This window comes from Pelophylax lessonae (assembly GCF_965119305.1).
Source record: "Pelophylax lessonae genome assembly, chromosome: 6".
NCBI lineage: Eukaryota > Metazoa > Chordata > Amphibia > Anura > Ranidae > Pelophylax > Pelophylax lessonae.
In genome coordinates, this window is record NC_138773.1 from 43,214,373 (window position 1) to 43,232,968 (window position 18,596).

An 18,596-nucleotide genomic window follows, 5' to 3' on the forward strand; every position below is an offset into this window, starting at 1 on the left:
GCCCCCCACCAATGTACAGAACCCCCACACAGTACATGAGCCCACACACATGGGACATAGCCCCCACCATTGTACAGAGCCCACACACAGTACAGGAGCCCACCCACATGGTACATAGCCCCCTGCCACAGTACAGAGCTCACACACAGTACAGGAGCCCACCCACATGGTACATAGCCCCCTACCACAGTACAGAGCCCACACACAGTACAGGAGCCCACCCACATGGTACATAGCCCCCCGCCACAGTACAGAGCTCACACACAGTACAGGAGCCCACCCACATGGTACATAGCCCCCTACCACAGTACAGGAGCCCACCAACATGATACATAGCCTCCACCACAGTACAAAGCCCACACGCAGTACAAGAGCCCTCCCACAGTACAGAAGCCCCACAGTACAGAGCCTCTCCACACAGTACAGGGCCGCCCCATGGTACAGATCTCCACCCCAGTTCAGGAGCTCCACACACAGTAAAGTGTCCCCCCCCCCACACATACAATACGGCGCACCCCACAGCATGGGCATCCGTAGAACTTTTTTCAGGGGGGGGCATCATTTTAAGGTCACCCATGCTCCACCCCCATAGATCCCCTTTAGAGCAGGCCAGGCCAGGGTCCCCCATAGATCCCATTTAGAGTAGGGTCCCAATAGATCCCCTTTAAAGCAGGCCAGGGTCCCCATAGATCCCTCTTTAGTCTTACCTTTTCACCTATATTCCCCATGCTACCAGGTTTTCATGCACCACCAGGTACTCCAGGCTCCCCCTGCAAAGAATATATATATATATATATATATATATATATATATATAGTCAATATGACCCCCTTTAGAGCATCCTAGAGTCCCCATAGATCCCCCTTTAGAGCAGGGTCCCCTTAGATCCCCCTTTAGAGCAGGCCAGGCCTGGGTCCCCCATAGATCCCCTTTAGAGCAGGGTCCCCATAGATCCCCCTTTAGAGCAGGCCAGGGTCCACCATAGATCCCCTTTAGAGCAGGATCCCCATAGATCCCCCTTTAGAGCAGGCCAGTTCTGGGCCGCCCATAGATCTCCTTTAGAGCAGGGTCCCCATAGATTCCCCTCTTAGAGCAAGCCAGGAAATTTCCAGGGGGGGAGCACTTGCCCCCCCTTGCGGACACCCATGCCCCACAGGACAGGAGCCCCTCCCCCCACAGTACAGAGTTGTTGAGGACTGGGCAGGATTGAAGGTTTTGACTGAAAAAAGCCTTTACCATACTCCATAAACTGAATTATTGTTAAGCCTAACACATGCTGTTTTTTGAATAGCGCAGTGCAGACTGTAAAGATGATCTGTATGGTGCCATAAACCACAGTAACCAACCAGAATTCACTTATCTGGATGTGATCATTTGCTGCACTTCTCCACTAATTGCACCTTGTTCTAGCTTATTAAACAACCCCAACGGTGTCACAAGAAACAGGAAATTGATGTAAAAATAATGTCCGTAAAATGAATAATTTTGACATTTGTGTACTCTGGTGATTAGTTTTAGCAAAATGCTTTAAATAGGGAATTTTATATTTTTAAAAATTTAAAGTGTCTGTACATCCTAACAATACATTACTCTTTCTCTTATATTTGTTTGATAATTGCAAAAAATACCGCTTGAGTGGAGTCTTACTTTGGTATAGCTACACTTTTGGATCAGTAAACTGATGCCTGCTACCATACTCTGAACACCGGCAGGGAAACTTTTATCTACCGGCTTTGAGCGGTGACCACAGTGCAAAAAAATGCCTGCTGGTAATATTTGAAATTCATGATGGCCTTTGCATTTTTCCTGTGTTATCTCAAGGAGCCTAATTATCCCTCCTGCTTCTTAGCTTGAACTACAGAAATATTTGTGGAAAACTATTGTGGAGATAAAGAGTGGGAGTGGTTGAGGAATTTAGCAAAAGACCCCTGGCAGGGCTGATATCACTTAATCTACAAAAATGCTGGAAGCTGGCAGCCTACCCCTTTTTGTCTGTACTGCTTTGGTGGGGGAAATGCCCTGGACATAGTTGATTGGGCAGCAGTGGGGAGGAATGACCGCTTCCTCCTGGGTTTGGTCCAGCCCAGGTTCGGGCCAAATCAGTTTTCACCCTTATAAAGGACTCAGCCAGACAGAAGAGTTATTTTAGAATTGCAGATACATTTTTGTGGCCCAAATTACACCGAACTAGGACAGTGAGTTAATGTATAAGAGGGTTGTGTCTCTATAACAAGTGTAGGAGAGAAGGGGGGAGATTGCCAGGAAGGTGTTTGAAGGTGCTGCGGAAGCACAGAGATCCCGAACCTGTCATCGAAAACTTTAAATGACAGGGGGTGTTGGGATACTGACACACAGATGTGGACTCAGGATCATATTGTATGGATGGATTAGAGCTGTTCATTAAAGCGGAGTTCCGAGCAAAAGAATATTTGGAGATAAAAATACCCCTAGGACAGTCAGGGCTAGTGCATTTAAGCAACGATAGCCTCTGAACTGTCCCCCGTTTAACTTACCCGTAAGAAGAAAAACTTAACTTTAAAATGTCTTGTCCAGCGCTGCCATCTCAGGTGTGGGCAGCTGAAGCCAGAGCACCCCTCTTCGTGTCCTCTTCGGTGATGTCGGAGTCCCAGAATGCCCTGCTCGTCACTTCCGGGGCAGGCGCGTCATCCCGCAGCTGGTTCTGCGCATGCCCAGAAGCTGTTCAGCAGGGAATGACGCGCCTGCACCGGAAGTGATGAGTGACACCGGTGCAGGCGCATTGACTCCTGGGATTGATGACAATCATCTCCCAGGAGTCTATGCAAAGGAGGAAGTGACGTCGCGGGCCGCGGCCGCAGAGAGAGGTAGTGGAAGGAAGGTAAGTTAATTTTCTGAAAAAATCAGGTAAGTGAAACAAAAAAAAATCATAACTATCCAATTCTTTTTCAGGTTGTTTTAGTGTACCAGAAAATGCAAAGTTTAAAAATAGCCCGGAACTCCGCTTTAATGTGGGAGATCGGAGCACTGGAAGGAGCATAATTAGATATAACCCTGCAGGAATTGCGAGTTGGAGACTGAAGGGGCAACACATGGTAAATAATGGCAAATATGATAGAGAGAAACAAACAAATGGCTGTCATTTCTCCTGCTTTGATTCTGCTGTGCAGGAGAAGAGTGAACAGGGCAGAGGAGCTGATGTGGGATAATGCTTAGCCAAGCGAGACTGTGGGACATATGTCAAGATCCGGAGCTGTCCCGCAGAATCCAGGACTGTTTTGAGGTATGGTGTAGGTCAATTGAGTTAGCTCAGGGCTAAGCCTGAGCTGTGAATTGGGTCAGGGTTACTCAAGTTCAGGGCAGGATGACTCATCTGGCAGCTCTCTCTGGCACTTCCCCCTGGTCTGAAAGTTTGTAAAAATGTCAAGAACTAGAGGGCGGGAGTTAGGAGGGGCTGCCATACATATTTATGAGGGCCTCGGCCAATCCCCAGCAAAGGGCTGGCATGGGGGGCAGGTTCACCTCATAAATAGACATGTGCCATGCCAGCAAGGGCAGTCGGGTGGAAGATGGAGATATAGTGCTGTGGAGGCTGTCAGTGGCCCTGAGTCGGGGCTCGGGTGCTGGAAGGATGCAGCCATTAAACACTGAGGAAGTCTTTATCCCTTCCCCGGGAGATCTCCTGCAGAGTCAGCCAGGTGGGCTGGTGAAGAATCAATCTGTAGGACTGGTGTTGAGAGTTAGCCTGGATGGGTAGTGAAAGGGGCAGGTGGGTTGGCAGTGCCTGAATAGGTGGTGCTGGGACCAGTGACCACAGGGGCGAAGTAATGAGAAAGTCAAAGCTGTGTCACTCCAGTGTGCTGTTTTCAAGGGACTTCAAGTTCCTTCCTGTATTTGGAGTGTGCCAGCAGGAACCAAGTGTGTGCAGGCAGCTGAAGAAGAGGAAACTGTATATAGAGACTGTATATAGAAAGTTGTCCCTAAAGTTGTCCAGTGGGCATCCAATAATCTCCCATCCCTATCCAAGTTAAAACTCCCTAATAAAACACAAAAACAAAGTCGCTGGCTGTTCTATTTCTCTGAGTCCTTGTGAAGACTTGGTGTGCCTGTCTGCGCAGAAGTGGGGGATCCATGTTATCCCCAGTCCCTACAGGGGTGTTCTACATAAATATGCTTTATTTGTCTAGTAAGTATCCATCAGGAGGTGAATAAACTCTTTTGCAACTAGAATTTTTGTGATGTACCAAGGCTTTCCAATAGTGATCTAGAATTATTCCTACTAAATCTAACCACACTTCTAAATATATACATATGATCAGCACAATCTTAACTGAGTACTTGGTTCATATAAATTAATCCGTGTCGTTTTTGGCATTTAAATAACTTACATTAAAAAAATTAAACCAAACACTTCTCCATCATCACTGTGCCGTATATACCCTGTACAGAGAGGAGAGCTGTGGGAGGGACCCAGGAGTCTCCACCCACTACAGGCTGCCCACAGAAAACTGGGGCAGAGACAAGACCAGTCACTCTACACAAGGAGAGAGGGCAGCAGTGAGCTGTCTTTGTTACAGGAAGTCTCACACTGGATTACTGCACAGATCTGGAAGAAATACACAAAACATACAGTAACACAAAACATACAGTATCTCACAAAAGTGAGTACACCCCTCACATTTTTGTAAATATTTTATTATATCTTTTCATATGACAACACTGAAGAAATTACACTTTGCTACAATGTAAAGTAGTGAGTGTACAGCTTGTATAACAGTGTAAATGTGCTTTCCCCTCAAAATAACTCAACAAACAGCCATTAATGTCTAAACGGCTTGCAACAAAAGTGAGTACACCCCTAAGTGAAAATGTCCAAATTGGGCCCACAGTGTCAAAATTTTGTATGGCCACCATCATTTTCCAGCACTGCATTAACCCACTTGGGCATGGAGGTCATCAGAGCTTCACTGGTTGCCACTGGAGTCCTATTCCACTCCTCCATGACAACATCACGGAGCTGGAGGATGTTAGAGACCTTGCGCTCCTTCACCTTCGGTTTGAGGATGCCCCACAGATGCTTAATAGAGTTTAGGTCTGGAGACATGCTTGGCCAGTCCATTACCTTTACCCTCAGCTTCTTTAGCAAGGCAGTGGTCGTCTTGAAGGTGTGTTTGGGGTCGTTATCATGTTGGAATACTGCCCTGCGGCCACGTCTCCAAAGGGAGGGGGTCATGCTCTGCTTCAATGTGTCACAGTACAAGTGACTGTCACTTTGCCTGAAGATGGGACCCATGGCGGTTCCGAAATGTTGCAATTTGCTTTATGACATGCTGAAAAAAACATTGGTAAGGGTGGTTCTTATTTCAGAAGACTGAGGTGTACTGGCAATATATTTTTTTTATCTGATTGCTGTGGCATCATCCACCATTTACTCAAGCAGCCTGTGATTGGGTGTTTATGGGTCCAGTGTGCGATGGAGACATCTCTGGATATACTATAATGTCATCATCACCACCCAAAAATCTTTCTTATTCAGGCCACTGGGAGGGAGGAGGGTTTTGTGGCACACTTTGGGGTTGATTTACTAAAATTGGAGAGTGCAAAATCTGGTGCAGCTCTTCAAAGAAACCAATCAGCTTCCAGCTTTTATGGTCAAAGCTTAATTGAAAAAGCTGAAGTTAGAAGCCGATTGGCTACCATGCACAGCCGTACCAGGTTTTGCATTTAGCTCTCCAGTTTTAGTAAATCAACCTCTTTATTTCCCCTCCTTTGCGCTGCATTCTGCAACCCAGAAGAAGATTGGTGCTGGGAGATGGACAGTGTCTGCGGAGTGAGTATTGCATCCAAAACTTTTTTTATATGTTTGGTAAAAATAAGTGTATAATTCTTTCAAAAGGCTGAAGTTGTGGGCTGGCAGGGGATTGAGACCACCTCATAAATAGGCATAAGCCATGCCAGCAGGGGCAATCGGGTGGAAGATGGAGATACAGTGTTGAGGAGGCTGTTGTTAGCCCCTGATGCATGCCCCCTAGCCTGGGGGAAGGGGGGTGTCCTGCCTCGGTCTGATGCTCAGGTGCTGGAAGGATCCTGCCATAACTCATGGAAGGAAGCCCTTCCTGGAGGAACGGGAGCAAGAGAGGACAGCGTGAGTAGATCAGCACTGCTAGGGACTGACGGGGGAGGGGGGGACTGCCACATGTAGCCAGTCTCCCTGAAGACAGCGATGGACTTAAATATTCATCCTTCCCTGGGAGATCTTCTGAGAGTCAGCCAGGTGGGCTGGGGAGAATCAGCTGAGTGGGCTGGTGAAGAGTCAGTCTGGAGGACTGGTGTGGAGAAGGTAGCCTGGGGGGCTAGTGAAAGGGGCAGCTGCAGCCAGGTGGGTTGGCAGTGCCTGAAGAGGTGGTACTGGGATCAGTGACCACAGAAGAGAAGCACAAGCTGTTCACTGGATTTTTGCTACACAACAAGGGGCTGCAAGCTTCTGCCTGTGAAGGGCTTTTGCTAAATCTGACTGAGAGCCTTTCAGATCAGCAAACAGTGATTCAGTTGGAGCCAGCAAGCAGGTTTGTGCAGGAGGAAAGTAGAGGAGACGGCATGTAGACTGTAAATAGGAAGATGTCCCTGAAGTTGTTGCCAAAGTTCTGCTGAAGTTAAAACGGGCATCCCATAACCTTCCATCCCTATCCAAGTTATTAACCCTCAATAAATAACACTGACCACTGAGCCACTGACTGTTCTCTGACTTTGAGCGCTTGTAAAGATTCGGTGTGCCTGGCTGTGCAGGAGTGAGGGATCCAGGCTTATCTGTGGCTCCTGCAGGGGTGCGCAATAGTCACATACAAATGGGCTTGTTCCATGATGCTGAAAATATTTTAGCACTTATCCATGTCCTTCCCATTTCTAATGCGTGTCAGGAACACACCCAGTATTTATAGCCACATGGGTAACTCTTAGGGTGGTATTAAACCCTAAGGGTTTTTAAACTTAACACACTGAGCACAATAAAATAAACATTAGCCAGTATTAACTATTTGTTAAAATTACCCTGATGAAGAAGGTGTTCGAAGGTAGATGGAACGTATGGTTGAATCATCCCAGATGTACAGTGGAGATCGATTAATTAGATAGGATTTGTATTATGAATAGTATAACCAAGGGTTCCTCTTGATTCTTGTTATGGTTGGATTGAAGCTAGGGGGGAGGGGGGTTATATATGTTATATATATATAATTTTTTTTTTGTTCCCCCCCTTTTTTCTTTTCCTCCTCTTGCTGTTAGTAGTTGTGGTCATAAAAATGGATTATGGGTACAGAGCAGTAGCCCTTATAATATTAATGCCCTAGTTGAATAATTAGGAGGTTTGGAATACGACCTGCTGAGTGTATATATGTTTCATGACGTTGGTATGTTGTGTTGTAATGTTATTCTGAAAAATTAAAATAAAGAAATATTGAATAATAAAATTCTTACCCTAGCACTTGCAGTTTACAGCTTTCAATGCTGATGGCTCTTGCTTGCTCAGAGCTGTTTTCCCCTACTTCTGGTCTTCACAGGAAAGCGTAACAGTGTAATAGTGGACAGTGCAGTGGGGTGGGGGGGGGGGGAGCAGGGGAGTGTCTTGTTATCCAACAATTTACACATGCTAATGCACAGACCGATCGTGTGAAAGAGGCCTAAGGCTGCTTTCACACAAATGCACTGTGGTTTACCTGCCCCTCAACTGACCTCAATCTTCACTTCTTCCTCAGGATTCCTGCAGGTATCGCTGGCTGCTGCTGTCCCCCAGGTGAGTATAGCTGGTGGCTGCTGCTGGCTGTCCTCCAGGGCTGGTACTGCTGGCGGGTACTGTTGACTGGTACTGCTGGTGGGTACTGCAGGCTGGTACTGCTGGTGGGTAAAGCTAGTAGGTACTGCGGGCTGGTACTGCATGTGGGTACTGCTGGCTCGTACTGCTGGTGGTTACTGCAGGCTGGTACTGCTGGCTCCTCTGAGACACAAACTGAGTGGAAAAGGAGTGGCGCTGGAGGAAGCATGCAGCTGCAGTAGAGAACAGAGCCGATGCTTCCTGTATCTCCCTTGTCACAGACGGAGTGCATTTGATATCATGATATCACTCCGCCTGGCTGTGACAAGAGCCGGAAGCATTGGCTCTGTTCTTCAAAGTAATGCTTGGGGATACGGCCTCAGGCTGCTCCGGCCGACAGCCGGGATATCACACAGCACTTGCGGGTGTCAGAGAGCCGCAGCCCAAACGTGGGAGACTCCCGCACCTCGCAGGAGACTTGGGATGTCTGTGAAAAGCCTTTACAGGTTACTGGTTCAAAGTTACACAGGAGGTCTGGAGGTAGAATTGTTGCTCTCACTCTGACATTTGCGGTAAATGCAATTTACATTGCATGCAAACAAATCTAGTAAGTGAGCCGGTGTTCTGTCAGATTTCCCTACCCCGTCAGATTTTCCTACCTCCGTCATTTCCGGTGCTGGTTCGTCATTCATCAGCTGTAGCCGCCGCGTCACACATCCTACTGCGCATGCCCGGTGTTCTATCAGAAAACACTATCCCGTCAGATCTCCCTACCGCCGTCATTTCCGGTGTGGATCGGATCAGCTGTGGGTTTGTCATGCATCAGCTGTACCCGCGTCACACGTCCTAGTGCGAATGCACGGAATAGGTAGGGAATTTTGATAACATCGCAACGGGTCGGGCACACGTCCTAGTGCGCATGCACGGCAACGGGTCGGGCAGCGGGCAGGGAGATCTCTCATAACAAACATCCATCCGATCTCATGCCCCACATTGCACCGACCCGACAATGGGACAATCCGATTCCCTACCCCTAAGCGCACGCCCACTGTCCATTTGATGGCTATGTCCCATTGTCGAGTTGGTGCAGTGTGGGACATGGAGATCGGATTGTCCCATTGTCGGGTCGGTACAGTGTGGGGCATGGAGATCGGATGGATGTTTGTTATAAGAGATCTCCCTGCCCGCTGCCCAACCTGTTGCCACGCATGCGCACTAGGACGTGTGCCCGACCCATTGCGATGTTATCAAAATTCCTTACCTATTCTGCGCATGCGCACTAGGACGTGTGACGCGGCTACAGCTGATGCAGCTGATGCAGGACGAATGCACGCATTTGTATTTGAGCATGGGCACGGGGGATAAGGGTGCTATAAAAAAAATATATATATATATACAGTGGGTACGGAAAGTATTCAGACCCCCTTAAATTTTTCACTCTTTGTTATATTGCAGCCATTTGCTAAAATCATTTAAGTTCATTCTTCTTCCTCATGAATGTACACATAGCACCGCATACTGACAGAAAAACACAGAATTGTTGACATTGTTGCAGATTTATTAAAAAAGAAAAACTGAAATATCACATGGTCCTAAGTATTCAGACCCTTTGCTGTGACACTCATATATTTAACTCAGGTGCTTTCCATTTCTTCTGATCATCCTTGAGATGGTTCTACACCTTCATTTGAGTCCAGCTGTGTTTTATTATACTGATTGGACTTGATTAGGAAAGCCACACACCTGTCTATATAAGACCTTCCAGATCACAATGCATGTCAGAGCAAATGAGAATCATGAGGTCAAAGGAACTGCCTGAAGAGCTCAGAGACAGAATTGTGGCAAGGCACAGATCTGGCCAAGGTTACAAAAAGATTTCTGCTGCACTTAAGGTTCCTAAGAGCACAGTGGCCTCCATAATCCTCAAATGGAAGATGTTTGGGACGACCAGAACCCTTCCTAGAGCTGGCTGTCCGGCCAAACTGAGCTATCGGGGGAGAAGAGCCTTGGTGAGAGAGGTAAAGAAGAACCCAAAGATCACTGTGGCTGAGCTCCAGAGATGCAGTCAGGAGATGGGAGAAAGTTGTAGAAAGTCAACCATCACTGCAGCCCTCCACCAGTCGGGGCTTTATGGCAGAGTGGCCCGACGGAAGCCTCTCCTCAGTGTAAGACACATGAAAGCCCGCATGGAGTTTGCTAAAAAACACCTGAAGGACTCCAAGATGGTGAGAAATAAGATTCTCTGGTCTGATGAGACCAATATAGAACTTTTTGGCCTTAATTCTAAGCGGTATGTGTGGAGAAAACGAGGCACTGCTCATCACCTGTCCAATACAGTCCCAACAGTGAAGCATGGTGGTGGCAGCATCATGCTGTGGGGGTGTTTTTCAGCTGCAGGGACAGGACGACTGGTTGCAATCGAGGGAAAAATGAATGCGGCCAAGTACAGGGATATCCTGGACAAAAACCTTCTCCAGAGTGCTCTGGACCTCAGACTGGGCCGAAGGTTTACCTTCCAACAAGACAATGACCCTAAGCACACAGCTAAAATAACGAAGGAGTGGCTTCACAACAACTCCGTGACTGTTCTTAAATGGCCCAGCCAGAGCCCTGACTTAAACCCAATTGAGCATCTCTGGAGAGACCTAAAAATGGCTGTCCACCAACGTTTACCATCCAACTTGACAGAACTGGAGAGGATCTGCAAGGAGGAATGGCAGAGGATCCCCAAATCCAGGTGTGAAAGACTTGTTGCATCTTTCCCAAAAAGACTCCTGGCTGTATTAGATCAAAAGGGGGCTTCTACTAAATACTGAGCAAAGGGTCTGAATACTTAGGACCATGTGATATTTCAGTTTTTCTTTTTTTAATAAATCTGCAACAATGTCAACAATTCTGTGTTTTTCTGTCAGTATGGGGTGCTATGTGTACATTCATGAGGAAGAAGAATGAACTTAAATGATTTTAGCAAATGGCTGCAATATAACAAAGAGTGAAAAATTTAAGGGGGTCTGAATACTTTCCGTACCCACTGTATATATATATGTACAGTATATATATATTTGTTTTTTTTTTTACATTTTATTTATATTGTTTAATTTTTTTTTTTTTTTTGCACCGTCTCTTTAATTTTAAAGCAAATAACATAAGAGACGTCCTTAACCAGTATGATGTAGAGTTGCTGTATCAAACTAGAAGAAATAAAGGGTTAAGTGAACAGGGAGGTTCTTTTTTTATATGACGCTCACTTCCTGATAAGCATTAACAGAAATACTTTCACATTCATCTCCGTGTACGCGCATCTCCGTGTACGGGACACATCAGCCGCTCCCCCTTCTGAACCGAGTTGTAGAAGAAGTTTATTTTTTCACCAAAATGGCGACTTCTAGCCTGAGAGAAGAATTGAACTGCTCCATCTGCTTGAACCTTTATAAGGATCCCGTATCACTAAAATGTGGACATAACTTCTGCAAGGATTGTATAGTGATTGTGCTGGATACACAGGAGAAGTCTTTGATTTATTCCTGTCCGGAGTGCAGAGAGCAGTATACAGAGCGCCCTCCACTGGAGAAGAACAGGAAGTTGTGTAACATTGTGGATAATTTCAGATCTGCTCACCCGGAGGACATAGAGGTCTTCTGTACGTACTGTAATCCTCCCGTACCCGCTACTAAATCATGTCTGCTATGTGAGGCCTCCTTTTGTGATATGCACCTAAGTAATCACAGCAAGTCACTGCACCACATTTTAACTGAACCCACCACATCATTTGAAGACAGAAAATGTTCCATACACCAAGAGATCCTGAAATATTACTGCACAGAGGACAGTGCCTGTATCTGTATGTCCTGCTGGGTGGCTGGAGACCACAAAGGACACCAGGTGGAGCTTCTGAATGAGGCCTCTAAGAAGAAGAAACAGAAATTGAAAGATGTTACTGAGAAACTGAACAATGACAGACAAGAGACTGAGAAGAGAATCCAGAATCTGGAAAATCACAGGACGGGAGAGAAAAGAAAAGCAGCTGATGTCACTGGGAGAGTCACTGAGCTGTTTAGAGACATCAGGAGACATCTGGATGATGTAGAGAAGAGAATCCTGACTGAGGTCTCCAGACAGGAGGAGAAGATCTCCCAGTCAGTCTGTGATATGATCCAGAAGCTGGAGACACAGAAGAATGAGCTGTCCAGGAAAATTAATGAAATGGAGGCCGTATGTGACATCACAGATCCATTAACTGTGCTAAAAAAAGAAATGATCAGTGATGACATCATTCCTAGCAGTGGTGATGTAAGAGATGCCGGATGTCTGGATGAAGGAATGATCTCACAGATGCTCCACAGAGGACTTCTCCACTTTACTGACAGTCTACTAGATCTGAAGATAAAGAAACAATTCTCAATAATGGAGAAATCAGACATCCTACTGGATATAAAAACAGCCAGCAATCGCACTATTATATCGAAAAATCTCAAATCAGCTTCTGGTAGCAATAAACCAGAGAACAAACCGGATGATCCCGAGAGGTTTACAGTCCGACAGGTATTGAGTACACAGAGCTTCTCATCAGGGAGACATTACTGGGAGGTGGATGTGAGCGAAGCAAAGGAATGGCTGGTTGGGGTGGCCGCTCAAAGCATGGAGAGGAAGACAGATGGAATTGAATCTTTCATAGGTTATAATGACAAGTCATGGGGTCTGATTTATAGAACTGGTCTCCAAGCCCGGCACAAAGACTCTGTTAAAAAATTAGACTCCAACTCCTCTCTAAAGACAGTTGGGATCTACCTGGATTATGATAAGGGACGATTGTCCTTTTACCAGCTGTGTGATTCCATCAGACACCTTCACACCTTTACCGCCACATTCACAGAGCCTCTTCATGCTGCTTTCTTTGTGTTTGAAAATTCCATCATTAGAATAATAGAGTAAAAATGTATTCTTACTAGTGCTGGGCTCTCCAGTGTCAGATTGCCTATTCATTTTACAAGAGGGGTTTAGCTTACTACTCACTATCAAGGAACAAATACATTTTAAAAATGTTTATAAAGTACTGATGAGATAGAATCATCCATTTAAATCAGGCATGTCCAACCTGCGGCCCGAGGGCCGCATGCGGCCCAGAACTGCAGGCAATGCGGCCCAGTGCCCCCTGACAATTTTTTTTTTTTGCTGGGGAGGAAGGAAGTCGGGCCAGGGGCATGGCCACAGCAGCTTCCAACTAACAGTAGACAGAGGCTGAGGGGGGGGGGGGGGAGGCAAGCATGTGCAGTGTTTCTGACTCCTACCACCATGACCACTTCAAATCATTGAAGTGGTCATGGTGGTTAGAGTGTTCCTTTATTATCTCTCAGAAGAAGTAAACCTCTGTATACTGATTCCATATAATTTGATCATCCTCCTGTTGTGTTAAATTAGTGTGGGGGGCGCAGCGGCATTTTATTACATGCCTTAACTATAGTATATATTTTATATGTGGCCAGAGAAAATTTCTCTACACTCAATGTGGCCCAGAGAGGCCAAAAGGTTGGACACCCATGATTTAAATCATATACAATCTTGAAACTATGACCATGCTTAAGGTTATTTTTCTCATAACTAATGCCTGGCACACACAGGTAGTATTTTCATTCAACCCAGAGGGCTGAACGAAAAAAAAAATGCCCTGGGCGTTTTTTTTTGGCGCAGGCGTTTTTTTGGGCATTTTTTGGGGGTCTTTGGAGGCAGGCAAAACATCTGAAATTCTGTATAGGGGTATATATACACACACACTTATATGTATTTATACACATACACACATATAGGTGATATAGGAGCGGAGACATATGCCTGTTAATTATTTCATTAGCGCAAGCATAGGTTTCTGCTACTTTCACACCTATATATGTGTATGTGTATATATACATACATGTGTGTGTGTGTATATATATACCCCTACACAGAAGTACAGATGTTATGCCTGCCTCCAAAGACGCCCAAAAAATGCCCAAAAAAACGCCAGCTACAAAAACGCCCAGGTGTGTTTTTGCAGCAGGCGTTTTTTTTGGGCATTTTTTTGGGGTCTTTGGAGGCAGGCAAAACATCTGAAATTCTGTATAGGGGTATATATACACACACACTTATATGTATTTATACACATACACACATATAGGTGTGAAAGGAGAGAAGCCATATGGGTGTTAATTATTTCATTAGCGCAAGCATAGTGTTCTGCTACTTTCACACCTATATATGTGTATGTGTATCTATACATACATGTGTGTGTGTGTATATATACCCCTACACAGAATTTCTGATGTTATGCCTGCCTCCAAAGACCCCCAAAAAATGCCCAAAAAAACGCCTGCTACAAAACCGGCAAGTTGTGAAAATAGCGGAGCCACTATCCTGTTCTATTGCAATTCTAATACAAACAAACTTTTTTTTTTTTGGTTCTGGACATGCTACAGAGCTGAAACTTCACAGGTACACTTTTTAGACCCCCCCCCCCCCCCCAGACACTAAATCCAAAGAAATCTCATTTTTTTCAATAATTTTTTCAATAATTGGCTCTCTATCAAAAATGACAATTTTTAAGAACTTTTTTTGTGTGATTAATAGTCCCTGGGGCATGACCCAGAACCCTATGCACTTTTTAGGGGCATTTATTGGGTTTTAGGGCTTCAAAATGGTGTTTTTTGATTACCGAAGTTCGGGTCCCATTGATTTCAATGGGGTTCTGAAATCCGGGCCGAACTTTCGGGAAGTTCGGGTGTTCTGGTCGAACCGAACTTTTGAAAAGTTCGATCATCCCTAGTGAGGACTGGCCAGTACTGGTGGTTTTGGTAAAAAAAAAAAAAAAAAAAAGTGTTGACCATACTCCATAATCTGATTTATTAGGCCCAACACATGCCATCTTATTTATTAGTGTAGTGCAGACCACAATGATGAAATCAACAGGTATTTTTATGCACCTGCAGGGACTTTATAGAAATAAAACAGGGGGAAATGTGCACATGTTGCAGAGATGTACAGGATTTTTTTTATTTTGCCCTGGGATATACTTTAAATGTATGTATGGAAATTTTTTTTATTTTTGACCACACAAAACGCATATTTTCCCCATACATTCAATTTAAGCTGATTATTATTTAAGCCCCGTACACACAGGCAGAATGTCAGGAGACATTTGCAGGTTCAAAGAAACAAAATGTCCGACATGTGTATGTGGGACGTGCATGCTGGAAAACCAGCAGCTGAGTGACTTTGATCTGTCTCTTGTGTATACTGTTGTTTGTTTCTATACATGTTCATAAAAGATAAGCCAATGCATTTATAGGAAAGCAATCCAGGATGACCCATATTGGTGGAAGGATATCTAATTGTCACGTTTGTGACAAATGAGAGGAAATTGATAGGATTATGTTTCATTTAAATGTTATGGTCATGCTTAATTAAATGGTTGGGGTCATGCTTTAGGCCCCTTTCACAATTGGAGTCCGTCGGCGGACTCCATTTTTCTCAGCGGAGGATCGATCCGCCGATCCCCCGCTGAGCAGGCGGATGGCAGCTCTGTCTCCGCGCTGTGTTCTGAGACAGAGCTGTCAGGTCCCCGCTGTTCTCTATGGGGGAATCGGATGAGAACGGACCTCCGATCCGCTGGACGGATGGAAAATAGGGTTTCCACTTGTCCAGATTTGACGGACCGGATCGGATGTCAGCAGACATGTCTCCGCTGACATCCGATGCCCCATAGAGATGCATGGGGCATCCGTTCAGATCCGCCTGACAAACTGACAGGCATATCTGAACGGTCCGCAAGTGTGAAAGGGGCCTTAAACTTTTAGTTTTAGAAAATCTCTCTGTAATTAAAACACGTTTTGTCATGGTGGATGTGAATTTCCTCCCATTGTTATTTGAGTTGTGAGAATATCTTGTTTACAGGATATTTTGCTATTCTGAGATGTTTGCTTTCCTCCTGTTGTATATACATCTGTTTCCTGTATGTAAAGGTATATTTTTAGGTGTCTCTGACGTGTATAGACTGGAAATGTTTCTTGTTTTGTACACCGTATATAAGACTCAAAAACAGAAAAAAAAAGTTAAGTAACCCATTCACTATACTTGCATGCGAGTGGGTTACTTCCAGAGCTCTGAAGTTAAGGACATGTGGAATGGAAAAATATGCCGGTGTTCTAAAATTTCGTCGGACCCATGAAAATTCCGGACCCTCGTCACTTCCGGTGAGGCTACGTCATAACCCAGCTGATGCGAGCCCCGGTGCGCATGCGCACAAGGCATTTTAAAGGTCCGATGAAATTCTAAGACTTGCGAACAGCTGACTGAGAGGAGGAGGGGCTGAGGTGGGACGCACAGACCGCTGCGGGATAATGTTACAACAACGCCGCGTCATCGAGCAAGGAACATGTTGCAGACCTGACTTAGAGGAGGCGGGAAGGAAGTGAATACTCGTACTAAATAGTAATGATAAAAAAAAAAATAATAATAAGAAATACTAAACATTTTTTATCATTACTATTGAGTATTCACTTCCTTCCCGCCTCCTCTAAGTCAGCTCTGCAACATGTTCCTTGCTCGATGACGCGGCGGTGTTGTAACATTATCCTGCAGCTGTCTGTGCGTCCCACCTCAGCCCCTCCTCCTCTCAGTCAGCTGTTCGTAAGTCTTAGAATTTCATCGGACCTTGAAAATGCCTTGTGCGCATGCGCACCGGGGCTCGCAGCAGCTGGTGGTGACGGAGCATCCCCGGAAGGGACGAGGGTCCGGAATTTTCACAGGTCCGACTAAATTTTAGAACACCGGCAAAGGTCAGTAGAGATTACATAGATAAATTCCTTGGATAAATAGATACAGTTGCAGTTCTGGGATAATTTTTTAGTTATAATAAAGTAATATAGAAAGGTAATATGACGTGTACCATTAACTTGTTATATATCAGGTATAGTATTCCTTTATAAACCCTAAGAACAAACTTTTTCTGTTTGCTTCCCTTTGGTCCATTAAATATATCATTGAACATTTTGTTATATCTGTTCTATGAGTGTAAAAAAATCCCTCTTATTTGAAATCTTTCTGTGCTTCCTGCGTGCGAGACAGTGTTATCAGTTACATTGGTTTCATAAAAAATCGTTCTTGCCAAACCAATCTATTAACCTTCTAGGATGAAGTGAGCTGCCACCTAAATAAAGGAAAGCCTGTGGATGTGGTGTATCTGGACTTTGCAAAGGCATTTGACACCATTGTGGTGGGTAGGAAAGTGCGCTGATTCAATATAGGGTGTGCTGCTACCTTAGAGTGTATGTGGTAGAATATGTAAAGAAATCAGGTGCGCTGCCCTAGTGCATATGTGCAACATACAAAATGATGCAAACAAATGAACCAAAAATGCAATAATAATGCAAAAAATATAAACGTATGCAATTCGTGTAAAACAAAAAATGTCCAGAAGGTGACTAGTGATACACCAATGTGCAATAAACGTCCATATTAAAGTCCATAAATAAAGTGCAAAAAATGGTGACATAAACTTCCAGCTTGGGGAAAGGTGAACTGTGATTGGAAGGTGCAGAGTCCCACCACCAGCTTGGCCTCTTACCAGAAGTTAAACGTTAAGGGCATATAAGAATATGACCGCTCCAAAGGTCATGCAGCCAGGTAGAAAAATTCCCAGAAATACAGAAGGCACTCTGACACACTCGTGCTCCCTAGACTCTTACCGGACAAAAGCCAAACAAGAAGCCTGGTTCTATGGTGATGAGTGGTCCTGCCGGGGGTTGCTGGACTCTAGGATGGCTGGTGTAGTTGCTTGTGTCCAAGAGGAACAGACCCAGTCAGAAAGCCTGACGAAAGAAAATCCTGCCAAAGGTGACTAGACTCTGATTGGCTGCTGTAACTCCATAGTCTGGTTGACCTCAATAATGGGGGACACAATAGAGGGGACCGCAATAGTGCATTACCAACAGTAGATTTTATTAAAAACAAATGGTTGCACTTACAGTTGTGAAGACAATAATAGCGAGTTCCCTCACGGAGGAGCTGTATGGCGGGGTCCGCCTGCAGTGCGGACCGCTGCCTGGTCTAGATGTGATGACGCGGCGCCTCCTCTCTGACGCGTTTCTCCCGATAGGGCATCCACTAAGATAGGAGGTAGAGCCAGCGCCATCACTACCGCCATTATATATGCCCTGTAGCAGGTACTTCCGGGGTTCGGGACCCTCCCCTTCTTACCTGTAGACTGGCCACTTATCATACTCTTTAATAGCAATGTCCAAATCAACCAAAGGGGGAATAAGGGGACTCTTGGGTATCGCCAAATATTGTTATGATGTGTAGTTACAGTCTGGAAGGTCGGGATGTCCACCTTACTTCCTGTCGTCTCATATCTATGATGCTGCTTCCTGTGCTGATGACATTTCCTGTGTAAGCAGAGTATGTACTCCTCTCCCCCACAGGCATAACAGCCAATAGGAAGAGGAAGAGGACAATCTCCACCCACTACTTAATATACAGAATATTGTTGTGCCGCATATCCTCTCAAACTTTCATATCATTGCAGCGAAATAGATAGGAGCCTTGAGGAACATTGAAAAACATTAAAACATACAAACTTTTAATTCCAATGAATTAACTGGGCTACTTAACCCTTCCTGGTGTGTGATGGTCTATAATGCTGTTTATAAAAAAATCATAAAAAAGCTGTGGGGTAACTATTAAGCTTCCCACCAGCTTAGGTGTATTAAAACACGGAATTCTGAAAGAAAAATGGATAAAAATTCCTACCAAAAGTGGAATTGGAATTAAAATGGTATACTCA

At 45.0% G+C, this 18,596-nt stretch overlaps 1 protein-coding gene across 1 annotated transcript; it reads left to right on the top strand.

The window, feature by feature from the left end:
- Positions 1-11,158: 11,158 nt before the first annotated feature.
- LOC309558552 (E3 ubiquitin-protein ligase TRIM39-like) lies at positions 11,159-12,715 on the top strand (the record flags this gene model as incomplete). Its single annotated transcript, XM_082261631.1, has 1 exon — positions 11,159-12,715. The coding sequence occupies one exon, from the start codon at positions 11,159-11,161 to the stop codon at positions 12,713-12,715; it is 1,557 nt and encodes a 518-aa protein (XP_082117757.1).
- Between the last annotated feature and the right edge of the window lie 5,881 nt (positions 12,716-18,596).